We start from the raw sequence: 20,109 nt of genomic DNA, 5'->3' as shown, positions 1-20,109 counted from the left end.
GGGGATCTGGGCCTCTATCCTCTAGTGAGAATAGAGTCCAAAACTTCATTCATGAGGCTCACTATGACTAAGGTCCAGCCCAGTCTCCAGCCAACACTATCCTCCCTTCAAAATTGACAAGAAAGACTTCAAATTCTCATGCATGTTATCTCCAAACATCTATGACTTGATGGAAAGGAAATGGTGAATCATACAACAAAAGTCGATGCAAGTAAATAGTATACAAAACGGCGCTTGTCATAATAAAATGGAGCGAAAGAGTTAATAGGGTCATAAACCCTATCATAAAGGGTCTTGAAGGCTTCTTCATCAAAATAACATCAAGTAAGGTGGTTTAGCGAACTAAGGTGGTTTAGTGAGTCTAAAGAAACAAACCTATCCATCCACAATACCCAATCTTAACTAAGAAGCCAAGAAGGTAGCCATCTCTCCGGACAATATCTCCTTCCATTCCAAGGTTCCAAATAGAAGGGGTTTACAAATAGAATGAAATAACTTATTTGCAATACATTATATAGAATAGAAGAATACATAGAAAAGATCTAGAAACAAATATTTTCTTGGGAAAATATCTCCATATCCCTTATTTTTAGGTTTCATTTCTTGATCAACCCAATATTTCGAAAGGTATCGTCTAACCCCCCCCCGGTCACTTTAAAAGTATTTTTTAACCTAAACAAATGTGAGAGAGACATGCTATTTCTAAATGTAATCATTTCTCTCTCTTTCTCTCTCTTTCTCTCTTTTCATGTGTCTCTCTTACTTTCCCTTTCCTCCACGTTTCTCCAAATCCTCTCTCACTCCTCCTGGTAATCTCTCACCTCCATGAAGCCCTTCTCTCTCTCCAGAAGTTTGGGATGATGGCTTTTAGAAAAGACATGTTTTTTAAGATTTTTTTGACCTAAAAAAACATGTTTAAATTATCTCAGGGGGTTAATAAAATCTACAAGTTTTATGTCCCAAGATATCTTTTGAAACCTTGGGTCTATTGTGAAATGAAGCCTAAAAACATGGGGTATGAAGATATTTTCTCTACTTTCGTTCATTGATAATATCAAAAGAAAAAAAAAAAAGAAATTTCTAGGATAAAGCAATATATGAAAGAAAATGGTTTGATAGGGTTGCAGCCCCATCAAAATAAGTAAAGCTTCACCTCATAATTCATCAAAAATTACAATTCAAGTATTGGAAAACCTGAACATATTAGTTGTGAAAAAAAGTAGGATTTTAAGCTATAAAAATCATGTATATTGTAACAAATTATCTAGACAGTCCATTTCACTCTAAAATTAAGTGTTCATAGATCCGCAAGATCTATACTATTTTTTTATTTTCAAAATTTATTATCGGTATTGGAAATTGATTCAGATCCATTATGGAGATTTCCGTTGCCAAAATACTTTCATACGAGGATTTGACATGAGGCTTTATTTTGTTTTCATGAAGCCCAGGCCATATAGAAATTTCATCCCATATGAAAGATGGAAACAAATATCTTCGCTCTATAATATCACAAAAAAAAAAAAAAAAACTAGGGTAAAGCAATATATAAATTTAGGAAAGAGTTCATACAAATTTGAACCTTATACTATTGAAGGTAGATGTACCTTAAAAACCCATCAGATAAGGTTGTTCACTAAAAAAATTCTCAAATTGATAGTCTTAAACTCAAAATTTATAGATATAAAATAAATCAAAAAAATAAAATATTTTAAGTCATAAAAATAATGCATCTTATAATGTATTATCTAAATCTATTTTTCAAAAATTTAAATGGTTGATCTACTTAATCTGCATCATTTTTTGAGCTTCAAATTTCATAATACAAGGTAACCGCCCAAAGCTTTCCAATACCAAAATTGCATCTTTCGATATAATTTTTGAGGTGCCCCAAATACAAATGTAACCCAGACTCAATCCGAACTAGACCTAGGACCCGAATAGTATTCGAGCCAAGAGTTGGACCCGGACCCGACCCACCAGGTCCATTTTTTGGGCCCATACCCAAACCCATATCGGATCTAACTCTCGGGTCCTGGGTCGGGTCCGAATCCATTGACACCCCCTAAATGCATGCGTAGTATTGCATACACACACTCATAGTGGCAAATACATGCATGTACCCCCATACCGAGTCGGGTCCGAATCCATTGACACCCCCTAAATGCATGCGTAGTGTTGCATACACACGCACTCATAGTGGCAAATACATGCATGTGCCCCCCATACACGCATTGAGATTCTCTCTCTCTCTCTCTCTCATCAAGATAATAATATAGAAATGGATATTTTATATAATGAAAAATGGATTACACTCTCAAACTTTCATAACCACAACTGGAAGAACACTCAAAAGAAATCCAAAAAGGGGTTAAATACCCAATGTCTTTATTTGGAGAACTTCAAAGCATCAGGGTCACATCCAAGGTAATGGAAGGGGAACTTCTGAATGCTAGTGTTGGCATCAAATAGTTGAGGAGGAGGAGTAGTTTTACCATTGGAGAAGAGGTCCAAGTTTGGATGAGAAGCCAAAAGTCTGTCCAAGAAGGACCAGTCTTGCTGTTGCATTGCACCATTTGATGTCAATTTCATGAGGTTTTGTGAACACTCAATGTCAACCATGTTTATAGAGACACTTGGTGCTAAGTAGGGTGTGACTCCATTATCAGGGCTAAGCAGCTGGGGGAGGTGCATGGAATTATTGAAATTGTTGGGGTGATGGTGATCACTGCTGTTAATATTATGATGGGTATTGCTTTGATGATCATAAGGGAAGTCTTGGTGCATATGAAAGGCATGCTTTTGGTCCAATGAGTGGGGGCCATGTGGCTTTTCATGATAGGCTGAGGAGTTAGGGCACAAGCCCTCATCTTCTGGTGGGTTTTCAAAATGGAGGACCCTTTGTTGGTTTTTCTTCTTGAAAACCCTACAAACCACCCATCCATCTTCCTGCAAAAACAAGGTTAGGGTACAGGATGTTTAGGATACAAGTTTCTACTAAAATATTACAATTAACACTCAAGTAGTTTGAAGTACCTATAAACAATTCAATGGTATTCTTTCACCCAAAAAAATTTCGATGGTATACTCCTTTTTCCTTTGTGAATTAATACACTTACAAATGAAACTCATAACTGTAATGTGCAGATGGACTTAAAAGTAGTTTTCACGAAGGAAAATTGATAGTCTTCTACTCAAGCAAAAAATGACTCATAATAGAAAGAAAAATCCTGTGATTTAAGAAATATTACTTTTTATTCAAGAAAAATCTGTCCCCCAAAATGGAAATAAAAGATACAGGAGATTGAGTCTCTCTAAATGGGACAGAAAAGTCTCTCTAAATGGGACAGAAAATTAACCCAAAAAATCAAATGGAAAATAAATCATTAATGAAATTTTAGTTATTTATTATCCACTCACTTGGGTGTCTGAGAAGTCGTCATCGAGACGATATTCATGCATGATCCAATCTGTCTTTTGACCATGGGGTGCTCTACCAGTGTAGAAAACCAAGGTCTTCCTCATTCCAATCCTCTTAGAGTTGCTCATATGGATGGCTTTATCTCTACCTGTTGCCTTCCAAAATCCAGCAGTTGTGGCCCTGTTAGTCCTTGTACCAGTGGGATACTTCTTATCCTTGTGACTAAAGAAGTACCACTCATTTTGAGGGCCATTTCCTATCCTACATTTATCTGTACAACAGCATACACAAATCAGTGCATGCGTATTGGTCTTCAATTTGGATTACTTCAGTAAAATTCTTGATAATTTCTTGCCTTTTTTATGTTTTAATAAATTTCTTATCCATGTACCAAAAAAGAAACAGATTTCTATTACATCAGGCAAACGATATTAAACCACAAGATGTTTTGGCACGTGCCTTAATGTATGTGTATATATATGTATGCGTGCATGCACGTGGTAATGCATGTTTAAATGCATCATGTATGTATGTCCGCATGAATCGCTCTCTATATGTCTATCTGTATAATAAGAGTGGAAAGTTGGCCACTGTGTTTTCATGTCTTTGTACACCTTGAAAACTTAGGTCATTTAATTCTTGTTTTCTTGATAACTTGTAACTAGTAAAACGAACCTCGGGTGAGCCAACTAGGACTCGCCCAACTAACTTGGAGTCACCAACCTGGCAAGTTTGAGTATCCCTGAGTTGGTCAGACTTGGGGATCTTAAAAATAAAATGAAAGAATAAGAAATTTATTTGCAATAAATGTGATTTGAAATGAATACCCTTTTTTTACGTTTTTCCCTTCTTTTATTATTATTTTTAAAGTACCCCTGTCACAAATAAATTGATTTTTTCAAAATCCATTTTTTCATTGCTTTTTTTTAACCCCATGTAGATGTGTTTCAGTTTAATTTTACCTAAAACATATTTTTGTTTCTTTACGTTTTGTTTTGTATTTTTTATTTTTAACACTTTTTGCTTGGCCGAACTCAGCATGACTTAGGCATATTAACTCGGGCCGAATAAGAGTTACTCGGCTCGGCACCTTGTGGCCAAGTTGAGCATTCTAACACTACCTGTAACAGGCTTTGCAAGATCATATTCGTCTAGCTTCACTATGAAAATGAATGTCTATGTGTTCACCACATGCACATGCGTTCCCATACAACAATGTACATGCATGTGTTCACCAATGTAGGTGGATGCTGAACTATGAAGGTCGCCAAAGTGTATGCATATGTGCACACTCGTTCCAACGCGCCAATGTGTATGCATGCGTTCTCACTCTCTTTCGTCCCATGCGCCCATGTGTATGCATGCGTTTTCACACTCTCTCTCGTGAGTTCCACGTGATAATGTGTATGAATGTGTCTGTAATTCTTAACCATGAAAGGCATAGCATCCCCCCCACAAACACTCTCACTATTTCTCTCTGTAGATGCCAATATTCTAACTGAAATGAAACCAGGAATTTTGGTTTTCAATAACTATCAATAAAGGTAGATTAAGCATGCATGAAACCTCATGAATAAATCAGTGACGAGAATGAATATCAGAAACAAAGAGTTAAATAGTAGTTTAAAATAAGAAAACCGTAGTTCACCATCCATTAATTAGAAAACCCCCCAGTGTTCTACGTTTTCAAACCTATGCTCATTAAATATAATTTTAGGACAACATAGATTCAGAGGAAACCCGAAGAAAAATAACCGACAATATTAAAAAAAAGAAGAAAGATATTAGAAAATTTGGAAATTAGAAAGAAAAATGAAAACTTAAGAAAAAAAAAATGTAAATTACAAAAATGTATTAAAATTACATTTGGTTCATTTTCAGCAAGGCTAGTGATATCGTCTGTGGAACCTTAAACGAACCACAAAAAGTGGAAAATTCAAGTTTATTGAGAAGGAAAAGTGTATGATGAGACTATTTACCTTTGATACAAGGTGATCACATTTAATCTTGACCATTGGATATGAAATTGATTAGCTGCATTTATTCCATGGACCAAGCTTGAAGTTTAAAAAAAAATTTCTCAAACTATATGACACATCCAAGCTATTTGATTTCACATTGGATGGTTATAAGTAATTGTATCCTACTTGTACCAAAAGCAAATAGCCTATAGCATACAATCCTTAGAATAGAAAGGAAAAATAGAATAATATGATAGGAAAAACAAATGCAATAATGGAAAAATGTGACAGAAAAAAGAAAAATACCTTTTAGATCCCAAGGCTCTAGTTTATTGAGATCAACATCTCTTATAACGTCAAGATCGATGTCCTCATAATTCACTTTCTTCTTCAGGTAATAGTACAGTAGCTCCTCATCCGTTGGATGAAACCTGAATCCTGGAGGAACTGACACATGTCCACTTCCGGTAATCATCTCTGCTGATTAGAAGCAAAATGACTTAAAGATCAGATGACAGATGGAGGGAGAACCATGAAAAAGAAGATGTAGCTAAAGATAGATTACATGAAAGGAAATTAATCTACAGGAATTTGATCTCTTTCCTAAGAGAGAGAGAGAGAGGACGGAGCAACAAAACAGAACATTGAGTTTCTACTGTATTTCAAAAAGTAAAACAGTTCGACATGAAAGGGTAAAAAAAACAATATTAAGAATAAATGAAGAAGCAGCAGCACTCATACTCGTAAGTCTCCCTCACAGAGAAGGCATTCTGAATTCAAGATTAAGAAGTTGGCGACCCAATTGTACTTGAGTTCTTCTTGCTTGTAGAGATGCCAATGTTAATGACATAGAAAATCAGGGTTTCAAATATTAAGGAGAGAAAACAACATCCATTGTTTTCAAGTATCATCCTTTAAAGGAAAAAGAGAAAATGAACAATTTAATGATCACATAATAAAGAGAAAAGAAACATAAAGCAGAAAGAAAGAAAAGAAAGTGAAATGTTGTCTGGCTTTATGAGAGAGAGAGAGCGAGAGAGAGAGAGAGAGATCAACACTTTAGTGAGAGCAAAATAATGAGAAAAGAAACATAAAACAGAGTAAGAAAAGATAGTGTAATGTTGGTCTGTCTGAATCAGACAGAGGGAAAGAGATCCTCGGAAACTCTCAAAATAACATATTCACTTATTCAGCACTAAAACACGAAAAGAAAAAGAACCACCCATCATCAGAAATTCTGAAAAAAAATCTTGAACATTAAAAATTACAGGAGAAGAATGATAAAAAACCGTTCGTAATGAATCTAAGCAGAAGGAAACAAACAAAAGAATTGAACAAGACAGAGAAAAAGAGAAAAGGTAAAGCACCACCTACTATCACAAACCCTAAATCCTCCAAGAAAATCCATAAAAAATTTATACAAGGAAATTAGCATGCATCATGCATGCTGTAACCCAACGAAGGGAAACAAACAAACCAGCACTGTTTTCGGAAATCCTGAAATAAACCCTAAAAAAGCAACAATGGAACCCACCGTCTAAGCCCCTGAACTGAAACCACTATGAAAGAATTCAAAACCATAGAGACACAAACCTTTTCTTCTTTATAAGATTCCTTTGCACAGAGAACTAACAAAACACCAGAAGCAGCAATCCACCCCAAAACCCTTGCCTTCTTTCACAAGACTCTGTTTAAAACATTAAAAGAGTGAAACCCATGCCACTCCTTTAAACCCTAGAGACACATAATATCATATAGAATTAAGTAATAAAGAAACAATATGTGAGGACAGACTGAGGGAAAAAAAATTTAAGTGGAATAAGTAGTAAAAAAGGATACATGAGGTGAAAATGAAAAGATCTATGCATGTATCTATAAATTTAAAAATACTTGTATATTTAGATTATTTACCTTTAAATATTTTAAAATAGGAATGTGAAGAATGGGATTGTCTATAGATTTGGAGACCTACCAGAAAATCGGCTCATAAAATGAAATAAAAATAAAAATAAAAAAAGGAAAAAATTAATGGGGAGAAAGGGGGTCTGTCAAAGAGGATCATACCATTCCTTTGCTCAGTCAGAGGAATGAAGGAATATACATATTCACTATTCATTCCATTCTACCTATCCAGTTAGGACATTTTTATAATTTTTACATTTGTCTTAGGTAACCCTAATTACTTGAGTGGATATCCATAATGCCCTTTCTACTTGGCAAATGTCCACATCACCGTATATAGAAGATCTACCAACTCGACTAGCTAAGCTCCCTCTCTCTCTCTCTTTCCCCACCCACTATTTACAAGATGTTCTCAATTCACTAACAACTTGTTGAACCCATATACCCGTCTTGTCAAATTCTTTTTCTTTGGATTTTAGAGGCCTAGATGGAAGCAAAGTGAAGCTTGGTGCTAATACTTTAGTCAGATTCGGGTTCGATTTGGCCTTTTCGACTAAAGTAAAGAAATATCAATATAAAAATATATTTTTTGAACTTTTTATTTCTATTTTTTTGTTATTTTTATAGATTTTATATGTAAATATCTAATTTATTTATATTATTTTTTAAAAAAAAAGTACAAAGTCTTCTCCTAAATCGGCCGAAGCACCGAATTGTTTCGTTTTTTTCACCAAACCAAAAAAAAGCTCTGAAACAAATCTGACAACAATCACATATACACTATTTACAAATTACGGCAAATTAACTTAGCAAGTAGTTCACGACCCTTCTCTCTCTCTCTCTCTCTTGCGAAAAGGCACTCGAGATTAACTAGCAAGTTGTTGGCTCATCCGGGCCATCCACTCTAAATGATTGAAAATCCAAACCGTTTAAACATGGGAGCTGAGTAGCTGACCACAAGGGCCACAGACGACACACAAGGTCAGTAACGATATAATCGGAATAGTTAGGGCTTACTTCCCATACAACCATGGACTCATCTAGCTTTTCACTTATTTATTTGTTAGGGATTTGAGGATGACCTAAAAAAAGGGCATTCGCACGTGAGGAGAGCCAGTTGTTGAAAACAAAACCCTAAAAATCTGTGGCCCTTGCATGTGGAAATTTACATTCCACGCCCATCCAGGCCTCCGTTATATGCTACAAACCTTGTCTTGGTTTCCTTAAACTAATCCCAAAAATGGGCTTCATTTTGAGACCTGCCTTTTAATGCTTGACCGAAGGGATTCCCACGCAATCTCAAGGCACCCCAGTCAACACGCTGACACAGAGAGAGAGAGAGAGAGAGCCCTTCAAAATAATGAAATGAATGTTAATGGATTTTTTTTTTAGTTTATTGTATATGCTTATCTGTAGAATACTTCTGTCTCTCTCTCTACGCTAATAGAGAGAGAAGATGAGCAGCCTTTCAACTAATGAATGAATAATGTTAAGGGATCATTTTTGAGTTTATTGTGTAGGTTTATACCTAATTACTAAAACCACGACTCGAATTACTCGCCCAAGTCACAAATTTGTTAAAAAAATACAAAAAAAAATAACAAAATTAATAAAAATATTTATAAAGTAAAATTAAACAAAACAAATCTAAATTAAGTTAAAAAAAATTAGATAAAAATGGATTTCAAAAAAATAATCTGTGATGGGGTACTTTAGAAATAATCTAAAAAAAAAAAGAAATATATAAAAATAAGTATTTATGTCCAAAACACTTTCCAATCTTTTCAAATGATAGAAAATATAAAACTTATCTATATATTATCAATAAAAAAAAAAAATTGGATCTTTTACAATTTTCTTCGAGATCCCCAAAATTGATACTCACGCTCGCCAAGGTGGCAAGTCCGAGTCACTCAGACGAGTCCAAGGGGGCTCGCCCGAGTAATCTTGTCCCTACCAGCTCTCTCTCTCTCTCTCTCTCATTACAAACCAAGACAATTTCTCCTCTAAAGTGTGAAGGTGATTTTAGGTTTTAGTCCAAATTTTCAGACCGGCATAGTCCTAGTCTTCCTTTAGGGTACGTACAAAGGTAGAGTGGATGAATCAACACTTGGGTGGCGGTCCAAAGCGGCGCCATCCTAGAGATAGAGAGAGATTAATGAATCGTCAAAAACCCTCCTTCTTCGCCTACATTTCAGTGCAATGTCCCTTGGAAGTAGTGGGGATTTACCCCCAAATTTCAATGCACCAACAAGTCTCAACTGCATTTCCTACGTCCTTCGTGCTTCCTATCTTTCACACCATTTAAATATTGCAATAACCCCTTAAAAAATGCACTCCTCTTTCACGGAGAAACAAGTTAAAAAGCCTGCAGTACTTTTCCCTTGTCAGGTAATGCCTTTGTTGCATTTCTTACCAAATCTTGATTCTATGGTTAATTTTTTACAATCTATTCAGGCTTTTTCATAGATGGAAAGCAATAGAAGTAAAAACAGACACCCATTATCCTGGATGTATGTTTGTTTCTATTCCAACATGGAATTTCAAATGTTTTTTCATGTTTTATGAACTTCATTGGCCTACATGTAGTCTCCTTGTTCTTGGTTATTTGTTTGTTTCTTACCCCATATGAAGCCAATGTGTTATAAAAAGGGATCAAATGCAGCTTATTGTCCCATATGTTGTATTTGATCTAGGTTGCTTACTAGACATGGTAAAATGCGCTTTTAGAGAGAAAAGCAAAATGGGTATGTTTGAAAGATATATTAAAATCACTATTCAAATTATTTACTTGCCCAAACAAAAATTCAAATTATTCTTATTAATAAAATAGGCTTATTAGCTTGCAGTGAGCATGGGTTTAGTGGCTTCTATTACGGTAAAAAATGAGGTATTACAACAGAAATAATTGAACTCATATATGGGTCAGGTAATAGAACGTGAGTTAAACACACAAATGTTTGTTTTTTAGGACACTCAAAGAGATAAAGTCTTAAGATCAAGTGACCATGTATTTGTTAATTTTCTCTATTTGTAAATTCATACTGCCAATCATAAGTCGACCGCCCTAACTGAATTTGTTTGGCGCATAGAGATATTAATCTAAGTTGCTTACGGAATCCGGAACCAAATAATGTTGAAACGTTCACATTGAATTATGACAGAGAGGAGTGACAGTAGGCTGTTCCAATGCATGTTTTAATTGTTTTTGGCTTCTTGTTTGTTAACATGATATAATTTTCTTCAAGACGAAGCAAACTATCTAGCCGATAGAACCACCATCAAGTCAGACCAAGGATTGTTTAATACTTTGAATGATACGGATTTACTAACTGATATTTAAATTATAAATCATAGGAATGAACTTTGGATGCAAGCTTATCCTAGAGAAAATTAGAGTTAGAAGACTTTGAGTTGGTGTATAAGATGCATCCTATGCGAAAAATAAGCATATGATTTCAATTCCATTAACCCGATCAGTGTTTTTCTAGGACTAAAGAACATAGATGATCTTTGGTTTCTCTTCTTCTTTTCTCTTAATTGAGTTACTGACAAAGCTTACCAATTGACCATGAATTTTCTATGATGAAAAATCCAATATTTTATGGGAATTGGAAAATTTGAAAACATTTTCACTTAAAACATCCTCTGGATTGGTAATTGGTGACTCATAGAAAAGGCAGTTGATTCATGGATCCACACCAAGATGTGCCACCCTATCTCTCAACATTAAGAACATTAATTTCAATAAGAAGTTGCGGAGTTGTTTGATCTTTGACATCAGATATGCATTATTTAGATGCATTTGATACAGAAAAATCTTCCAATAAGTTGAGTTCCAAATAGTCATAATTCGTCCAAATTGATGGCATCTAGAAGTGATATTAGGCATGAACCAAAGGATTAAATGCTCCTGTGGGAGCATTTTCAAGCATTTACTCCCTCGAGAAAACATTTGTCAAAGAATACTTTCAGACTCCAAATTTTGAGGCACTAAGCTCCTCATGCTAGTGACCAACTTAAAAATAAATAAATAAATAAAAAGAAATAAATAGTACCAACTTTCTATGGGACCTAAGGAAACTGATGTCCTTTGATTGAACAATGATTTTCGAATTCTTGTCTTGTAGGAAAGGGGCTGGATCGTGGTGATAGCACCCCATACTTGGTTACCATGTTGTTGTTTCCAATCGTACAAACACCACCCACTAACACCTTCCTAACTCCCTAATCTATATGCAAAAATGGGTAGGGACTTGTTTTCCCATTACCCAAAAAACAAAAAAACAAAAAAATTTATCTTGGCAAGTCAGATTTTAGGTATTAAGAATTTGAAAATCCTTTTTCTTTATATACAGTCATCTAGTGCTTCTAATGTGGATCCTAAAATCTCGAATCAAAAAGCTCCCACTAGGTAGTTATGTTGCCAAAGAGAGTAAACAAACAGTATGCTCTAGCAGGAGCATGATATACACGCATAAGTATGACTTAGATACAATTCACATATCAAGTCGTTCTTTTCAAGAGAAAAAATAGAATTTTTTGATTGCGAGGTTTCTGCATGAAATTGTGGTACTCGGTGAGAAAACATAGGTGATTATGTCTTCACAATTGTGGAGGAAATAGAGGAAAAAACTATGGCAAATTTTGCAGTATATATTACCTTACAGTTTAGAAGAACTGGCCTGCAATTAAGAGTAAATAATTTTTAGGTTAAGGTGCAACATGACGCGTTCGATAGAAATGACTTTTTGCAATCCCACATGCTATACTTGGTTGACTGGACAACATGAAACTCATGGGTGGCCTCCACTATCTCTTTTGTTTATTGTTAGTTTGATAGAGCAAGGAGTGCAGGGACATGAATATTTCAACAAATTTTCTCAAGGCTCATGTACGATAGGAAACGTTTATAAAAGGTTGCAGCATTATTTATAGGAATAAAGTTGTCATAGTCTATATTGTCCATTTTATTTGGCAGTCACAACAACTAAGAGGGAGAAACACTCATTTTTATTATTAATATATATATATATGTATAGGGAAAAGTTTATATGGCTCTAAACAATCAAATTAGAGCCTACCTCAAAAATTTTACTAGAAGAGGTTGTTTTGATGCCCAAATATCTTCAAATTGTTCATCTCGACATTAAGATGCATGGACATGAGAAAAAAAATGGATTTCAAAGTTTGGAAATAGTGCATTTTGTAATGCATTTTTGGCCGTCAATTTTTAAGATTTTCAATTTTTCATAGATCTATCAATCTATACTATTTTTGAAGCTTTAAACTTTATAAATAAAGATAAAAATATATTTTAATGCTATCAAAAATATTTCTAGTGTTAAAACCACATTTATCGACACCATTTGAAGATAGGCTCTAATTTGATTGTTTAGAGCCTAGGCTCTATTACAACATATTTCTAACACTCAACCAACCAAAATACACCCTTCAAAACTTACACCCTCACACTCACTACTCAAACCCTTAATTCTTACATGCTCAACCAACTCCTCTACCCCTTTTATAGGTTTTTGTACCACAATAAACAATATAATCCACCGCTATGAGCTTTCCTATGGCAGTTTTACACACACCGCCTGTGAATAACTTTCCTAGGGCACCGCTATCCTATGGCAGTTTTTCACACACGGCCTGTGAATAACTTTCTTATGGCACCCCTATCCTAGTTCTTTCTAGTGATCGTAAACAAAACATGTAACTTTAACTTCTACCACAATCAACAATTGAAACAATCAACCAAATGCATGGGTTCGGATGGGATAAGGGTGATAACTACAGGACGTGCATAAGCACGGCCAAGACGAAGCTAAGCCCTGGCCTAGCCTGGCTTGGACCAAGCCAAAGGGTGTTAGCCAGGCCCGCCTGTCTCCTGGTCAGTTTGCTCTGCATGGCTCTATTAATGGTTCAAGATGGGACAAATCCAATAGAAATTAGCTCTTTAAAAATAATGGACAGTGCCTAATCCAGGCCTGGACCGAACCTTTGGAATAAATTTAGTGGCCCAAGCCTAAGCTATTCCGGGCTGTGGGCCTAGCGGCACAGCCCATTGTCACCCCTAGAATACGAACTCTCGGTCAAGAAAGGTTGCTTGCTTGAGTTTTTTAATAGAAAAGATAGCAAATCGAGCAACTAAATAATCAATTGAAGTCTGATAATATATATCTAACCAGTCATCCCTATATATCATTCAACAACTTTGGGACTATATTGTGTTATATGGTAGGGCTGAGAATTTATAAAGTTTAGATCCAAAACTCGAATTTTCGATCCTATCCGGATCTGGGTATGGATTAAAGATTTGGATCTGATGGGTCGGAAACTGATCTAAAATTTTGGATCTAAATAGTAATTCAGATCGGATCTGAGTACAAGTGCATCCGATGTGGATCCGATCTAGTTATTAATATACTATATATTATTATATATATATACATATATGCTATATAGTATTTTTTTATTGTATATTATTTTATAGATATACAATAAATTTTTTTAGATTCGATCTGGTCCGGATCTCATGTATACTTTTCATATCAGAATATAGATCCCAATGGATCCGGACCCGATCCAACCCATTCTCAGCCCAATTATTTGGAGGCCTTGCATTTTTGCTACGCTTAAGAGGCACCCACATTTATATCATGAGGAAGTGTGGAGGAGTTAAGTTTATGTATTGCAGGTTTAACATCAACCTGATGCATGCTATACACACGAGGTTGCACTATGAATGGTCTAAATTTAGAAAAGGGAACTTGTTCAATGAGCCAATCCCATGGAGATTTACTTGGGCCTGGTTCATCGGATTCGTCTCCATGAAAACGAGGGTATTCCTGGTCTAGGCACATGCTTGTTTCCATCATACTGAGCATCTGAACCATCCACTTCCAACTTGGACGACTAGAGACGATAGTGAACAATGTGCCCCTCAGGGTCAGGACCCTTGTCTGTTTTTATCATATTTTCATTTAATTTGAGATCTTTGTTCATCTATTGCAAACTTATGCAACCAACGAAATGATATTCTCATGACCTAATTTTTTTTGGTAAAATTTTTAGAAAACAACTCATGGCATGGAAAAAATAAGAACTGAATTAGGCGAGATTTCATAGGATATGTTAGCTATTTGAAAATCCAGGGCAGAATATATTTATAATATCAATAAAGATTTTATGGAACATATGTGAAAGTATCTAGGCATAACGATTAAAACATTTTATGGACTGGGATCGGGGTCATGGGTGGTTAGGGGTGCAGGTGCCCCAATATAACATCCTAGGCTCCATTTTCACGGTTAAAACTTCAAATAATAATAATTATTATTATTATTAAAAAAAAAGAGAAAGAGAGAGGGAGAGAGAGGAAGTTTCATCTATGAGTATCCATCAAAAAATATATTAAAGAAAGTTGTGAACCAGGAGATCTAGGTAAGGAATTGGGTAGCCGGCTTGATGATAATGATGTGGACAATTGCAACACGAAGTCTCATTTTCGAATCCAAGCAATGCCACCAACAAAAAAATAAATAAAACAAAATAAAAAAAACTCATAGGTCTCAACACAACATCCCACCCTTTAATGTCACCATTAACATATCAAAAGAAGATGAAAAACAGGTTTTGTAACTCCATATTTGGCAAGATTGACCCTTCTCATTTTTTATGAATTGTGGAACAAAATTCCATTTATCATTTATACATGGAGGTCACAATTATTTACGTCTATTAAATTTCAAATTGAGTGGTTGTAATAGTATCATTGAATAAACATAAAGTTCCAAAAAAGAAAATTTCTCGGACTTCGTGACTTACCCCTAGCCATCCAATTTGATATATAATGAGTGTAAATGATTGTTACCTCCATGTACAAAAGATAAATGGTCTATTTGTAAATAATTTTTTTTCTCCTTATAATGCCAAAGAAGTGGATTAGAGTTCCATTCTCGCCAATAGCATGTTAACATTAAAAAAGAGAAATTTATAATACACCTCACTTTTCAATTATTGAACAATTTACACCTTTTTCTTCCATTCCAACTCAAAGTAATGTGTATTTTGATGGGCATCTTTAAATCAAATCAAGATATGGGAAAAATATAAAATAGTCAATATCTTAAATGTATTTTGACAAATTTCGTTTAAAAAACAATGTCAACAACAATGTCCAAGATTTGAGGGTTTAATAATTTTGACTCTGACAATGATCTAAATTTGTAATTTCCCTTTTGAAAAATATAAATATCATTTTTTGAATTCCTTTTCCACCATCCATTTTAACTTTACTGGATATAACATTTTTAGACATCCATCTTAGAGATAGACAAGGGACCACAAGAATTCGATCTTTTATTGTAGTTTTGATTGAAGAGGATTAATCGTTTTTAGTGGGAAATGTGTCATATACTCGTCAGGGAGGCACAAATTAACAATTTACCTGTATGTATTAATTTAATTCCAAAATGCCTATAGAAAAACATCTCACCAAACAGACCTCACATTCCTAATATTAGCCATCTTTTTGGGAAACACACTTGTTTAGGTAAGCCAAACTACAAGGCCCCCACATTCTATATTTCCCATGCATGGAAATCAGAGAATTTTTCCCTAATAGATGAGAGACAAACCCCCAATTGGCTTAAAGGGTTTTCTTTTGTTTATTTTCTCTCTTGAAATGGGCTTGAATTCCTAGTTTCTAATTGCAAAAGTTTGGAGTCCTTGAAGGTACTTAATTCATATAGACTCTGTTTTGTTAAAGTTCATGCCCCAAACTAGTGGTGACAACGGGCTAGGCCTGGGCCGGGGCCCTTATCCCCATAGGGCTGGCATAAGCCCGGCCAGGGACATTCCAACCCATGCCCTATTTTTGGGAGGCCGGGCCGGACCTGTCCATTGCCCTTCCTCTTTCATATCTTCATCTTATTTTACTACATTCATTTGAGTGCAACTTCCAACTTGAGTGTTATAATTTATTAGGAAGATCTAGAAATATATTTCCTCTTTTGATTATGAAACTTGTAGCTTCAAAAATGGTACAAATCTTGTGGGTCTATAGACACTAGAAAATGAATTGTTTAAATGAGGCATATATTATGTTTATGGCTTGAAATTCTTTTATTTTTTTCAGATTCATGATAGTTAAGATTTATATTATTAATTTGAGGGTTTTGAGCTACAAATTCTAGTGAGATTTGAGGTACAACTCTATTTATTTTCATAATATGCCTAATCCTTATTTTAACATTTTCGATTAATTTGGCCTAATACCAAAAAGTTACATGCAAGCAGAGCCTACATGCTGTAGTAATTGGCCCCGCCCCAAACACCAATGGATTGGTTCTGTGCATAAAGCTGCTGGCATATTAAAGAGGTATAAAGATGGATGTAAAGTGGTGATCCATTTTAAAGAAAAATATAAAGTGGTGGTTCCTCCAAGAAAAAATAAAGTCCAATGGTCTAGAAAGTTACTTCAAAAAGTTATCATTTTTTGTTTTAAAAAAAATCCCTTTAACATATTAATGATCTCAATGTTCCAGATTACATATTCCTAAAAGATTAACTCTAAAATTCATCTAAAAATTGGATCATGAAGAAGGAATGCACATCAATTATTATGTATGGACTTACCATCCCGAAATTCCTACTCATCATCACTTAATTATGTGCGGACTTAACTATCTCAAAAATGTCAGCCGACTCTTTAAAACCATCTCCATCACTTAATTATATACGGATTCATTATCCTGAAATTCCTACTCACTATCGTCAAAGCTTTTTTCCAACTAATAGAGTCAATTGTAAAATTCCTACTCAAGAAAAAAATAGTTACTATCTTCTACATTGAACGCATTCGTTTTTGTGTGATATCGGTGTATTTCCTCTATTTTGTATGGGAGTTTTAACTTTTTTTTTAATACAAAGAAAAGATAAAAACAAAAAAAGCAAAACTGAAAACCACATTCCCCTAGAAACGGGGTTGGGGTCGTGGTGGTAGTACCCAGCACTCTAGTCACCATATTGTGGTTTCCATTACACACATACACATGTGTATCTCTATTATATGTATATATATGGTCATAAGTTTCAAAACTCATATTGTTAAAACATATGGCATATCATATCATATGCGTAACTTGCCCATTGTTTTGAATCGTCTACAGGGGGAGTTTTATGGGTGAGGTTTGTATAAGGTGTCAATCTTAAACTATTGGAGTAAGGTATACCTCAAAAATATTTTGAAAATGTAATTTCGGCACTACAATGCCTTGCAATGATAGGAAAATATATTGTTTCCCCCAATTATGAATTTTAAAGTTCAAAAATGGGGACGATCAAGTAAATCTATAAACACTTGAAAATCTTGAAATTAGATTGTCCAGATAATTTATTAGAATGTGAATTATTTTTAGGACTAGAATTCCCTTTTATTCATGTCTTGAGGTCGAGATGACCGATTTGAAAGCTTAGCAGCATAGGAACAACCTTCTCCAGTCGGTTGTTAGGTGCACCTTACTTGTACACTATAAGGTTGACACCTATAAACTTTTTCCAAGTTGTATATATGATTAAAAACGAAGAACTTAATAAATGCGCCCTGATTTACCCTTGATTGCCCATCGTCTATTTTACGATCAAGGAAATGTAAGTTTAGGTTCTTTTTGCATATAATGGAGGTGAAACTAATTTCTTATCACTCAATAAAAGAGAAAACTCTAAGATATAAAATCAAAACCTTCAAAGAATAAAAATATATAAAAAAACAAAAAAGAAGAGAAATTCAAAACCATAAAATAAAATAAAAAGTGAAAACAAAGAAGTTTGCCCTCCAATAAAAATGATGTCACCATTGATATTTATGTTTATTGCACCATCGACGAATTTTTTTGTTTTTTCCATTCAAATACAAAGCACCAAAAACATATTTAGTTTTATTCTTTAATTAACTTCAATTCCAAATGTGCTCAAGAGCATAGTTTTGAGAGGTAAGATTATTTATTCTATATTATTAAGCTAAGATTAATGGGTGGACACATGTCACAAGCATAAAATAGGACCCTATAGTGAGAAAGAATATATAGTAACGAGGTTAGAGTTAGGGAATATATATTTAGAAGGGGGTATAGAAAGCCATGAGTGATAGAGAGGGAGAAAAAACTTCTAAATCGCATATTAAAAGCCATGACTATGTACTTCCTAAAAATATTGCATGCAATATTTTTTAGAGAGAGAGAGGTGAATCGTAGGAAAAACTTTCTAAATTATAGATAGAGAGCCATGTGAGATAGAGATAGAGAGATTTTATGCGAAAATGAGATGTTTTTATGGAAGCTAAGAGGGAGATAGAAACTAGAGAGAGAGTATGTGCGGGGTGCGAGAGGCAAGAACCATAATAATAAAAATAAAAACAAAAAATAAAAAAAAATTCTAAATAGTTGATAGAAAGCCATGAGAGTTTGAGATAGGGAGATTTTAAGAGAGGTAGAGGTATTTTTATAGAAGAGAGAGAGAATGTGTAGGGCTGAGAGAGGCATGAATCATGGTAAAAAAAAACTTCTAAATCATAGATAGAAAGCCAAAAGAAATAGAGATAGGAGATTTTAAGGGGGAGAGATTTTTATGGAAGCTATAGAGGGAGATTGAAACTAGAGAGAGTATTTGTAAGGGTGCGTATACAGATATTGGAACAAACACCAGAGTAATTCTAAATTTTAGAGAGATGGTCCTTTTCTTTTTTGTATATTCTAGAGATATGATAAATAAGGAAAGATATATATTCATACCATGTGTTTCTTGCAAATATTGCATGAAATATCTTTTGTATATCCTAATGAAAAGATAAAACATTAAAAATTAAAAATTAAAAGGAAAATCAAAGAAGGATATAGATTCATACCATGTATTTCCCTAAAAATATTGCACGGAATATTTTTAGAGAGGCATGAAATTGTAGGTGCTATTAACATATTAGAAACAGGTTATGAGAGGTACTACAAAAAAAAAAAAAAAAGAGTTTGTCTCTGTCTCTTTCTAAATATATTAGAAATAGGTTTTGAAAAAATGTATAAATGCATATCATGTACTTCCTAGGCCGTATTCCTCATCCAAGAGGTACATTAACTTTATTTTTTCTCTTGTTTCTATGTGCTTTGTTTATTTTTTCCATGATCCACTATTGTTAATGGTTTGTGCATTTGGTCTTGTGCGTTATGGTTTCTTTGTTTTTATAGTTTTTTTTTTTTGTTGTTGATGATTATTATTTGTTTTGTATATGGTTAGTTGGTGTTTTTCTTCTGTGTTGTTTTAAAGTTGTTGAAAACTCGATCGTACTCGAGCCTCCAAAAGAAATATATTTTTTCATACAAAGAATTCGTATGTAGGTTGTCTTTGAGAGAGAGAGAGAGAGGTGGGTTGGGTTGAGTTTATTGGTGGTTTTAAAAAGAGAGAGGTGCTTTTTTTTGGAATTTTTTAAAAGAAGGAAACAATAGTAGGAGAGACAAATGCAACTCTTAGATGGAACTTTAAATTTCGCAGAACATTTAGTGGAGGGAACAATGTGTTTCAATTTATGTTCTTTTTGCTTGTGAATTTATACATTTTTCCTGTTATTTGTTAAAAATTTCAATTGTTCTACATGCAATGCATGTAATCCAAATAATATACATGGAAGTATAATCCTAAAAGAATTTCAACACAAGAGTCTTATGGCGTGTTTGGCGACAGGTAGTTTCAGAGAGTTAGGCTCTCATCAAATGAATGAGAAGGGCGTACTTCTCATGGGAAGCTTGTTCAAGATCATTGCTTAGT

General features: G+C 34.4%; 1 protein-coding gene across 3 annotated transcripts; it reads right to left on the bottom strand.

The window, feature by feature from the left end:
* Positions 1-2,278: 2,278 nt before the first annotated feature.
* LOC18448972 (NAC domain-containing protein 76) lies at positions 2,279-7,356 on the bottom strand. Of its 3 annotated transcripts, none has more exons than XM_020676465.2 (4): positions 6,124-7,356; positions 5,689-5,862; positions 3,421-3,692; positions 2,279-2,949 (listed from the first exon to the last, which is right to left on the bottom strand). In XM_020676465.2, exons 2-4 carry the CDS (start codon positions 5,855-5,857, stop codon positions 2,389-2,391), a joined length of 1,002 nt encoding a protein of 333 aa, XP_020532124.1. In that variant the 5' UTR covers positions 5,858-5,862; positions 6,124-7,356; the 3' UTR covers positions 2,279-2,388. The 3 variants fall into 3 exon arrangements, with proteins under 3 accessions (XP_020532124.1, XP_020532126.1, XP_020532125.1); XM_020676467.2 differs by having other exon boundaries at positions 5,689-5,859; positions 6,976-7,313; XM_020676466.2 differs by having other exon boundaries at positions 6,976-7,312.
* Positions 7,357-20,109: the final 12,753 nt, after the last annotated feature.

This window comes from Amborella trichopoda, chromosome 1 (genome assembly GCF_054954075.1).
Source record: "Amborella trichopoda isolate Santa Cruz 75 chromosome 1, AtrichopodaSantaCruz75HAP2 v2.0, whole genome shotgun sequence".
In the NCBI taxonomy this organism is placed as follows: Eukaryota; Viridiplantae; Streptophyta; class Magnoliopsida; order Amborellales; family Amborellaceae; genus Amborella; species Amborella trichopoda.
Note: the sequence above shows the minus strand (reverse complement) of the source record. Positions and strands in the feature narration are given on the sequence as shown.

Excerpts from the sequence above, each read along its gene's own strand:
- LOC18448972 (XM_020676465.2), bottom strand. The coding sequence starts at position 5,857 with ATGATTACCGGAAGTGGACATGTGTCAGTTCCTCCAGGATTCAGGTTT. Across the intron at positions 3,693-5,688 it reads AGAGCCTTGGGATCTAAAAG|ATAAATGTAGGATAGGAAAT; the intron begins GTATTTTTCTTT and ends GCTGTTGTACAG. Across the intron at positions 2,950-3,420 it reads ACGACTTCTCAGACACCCAA|GAAGATGGATGGGTGGTTTG; the intron begins GTGAGTGGATAA and ends TTGTTTTTGCAG.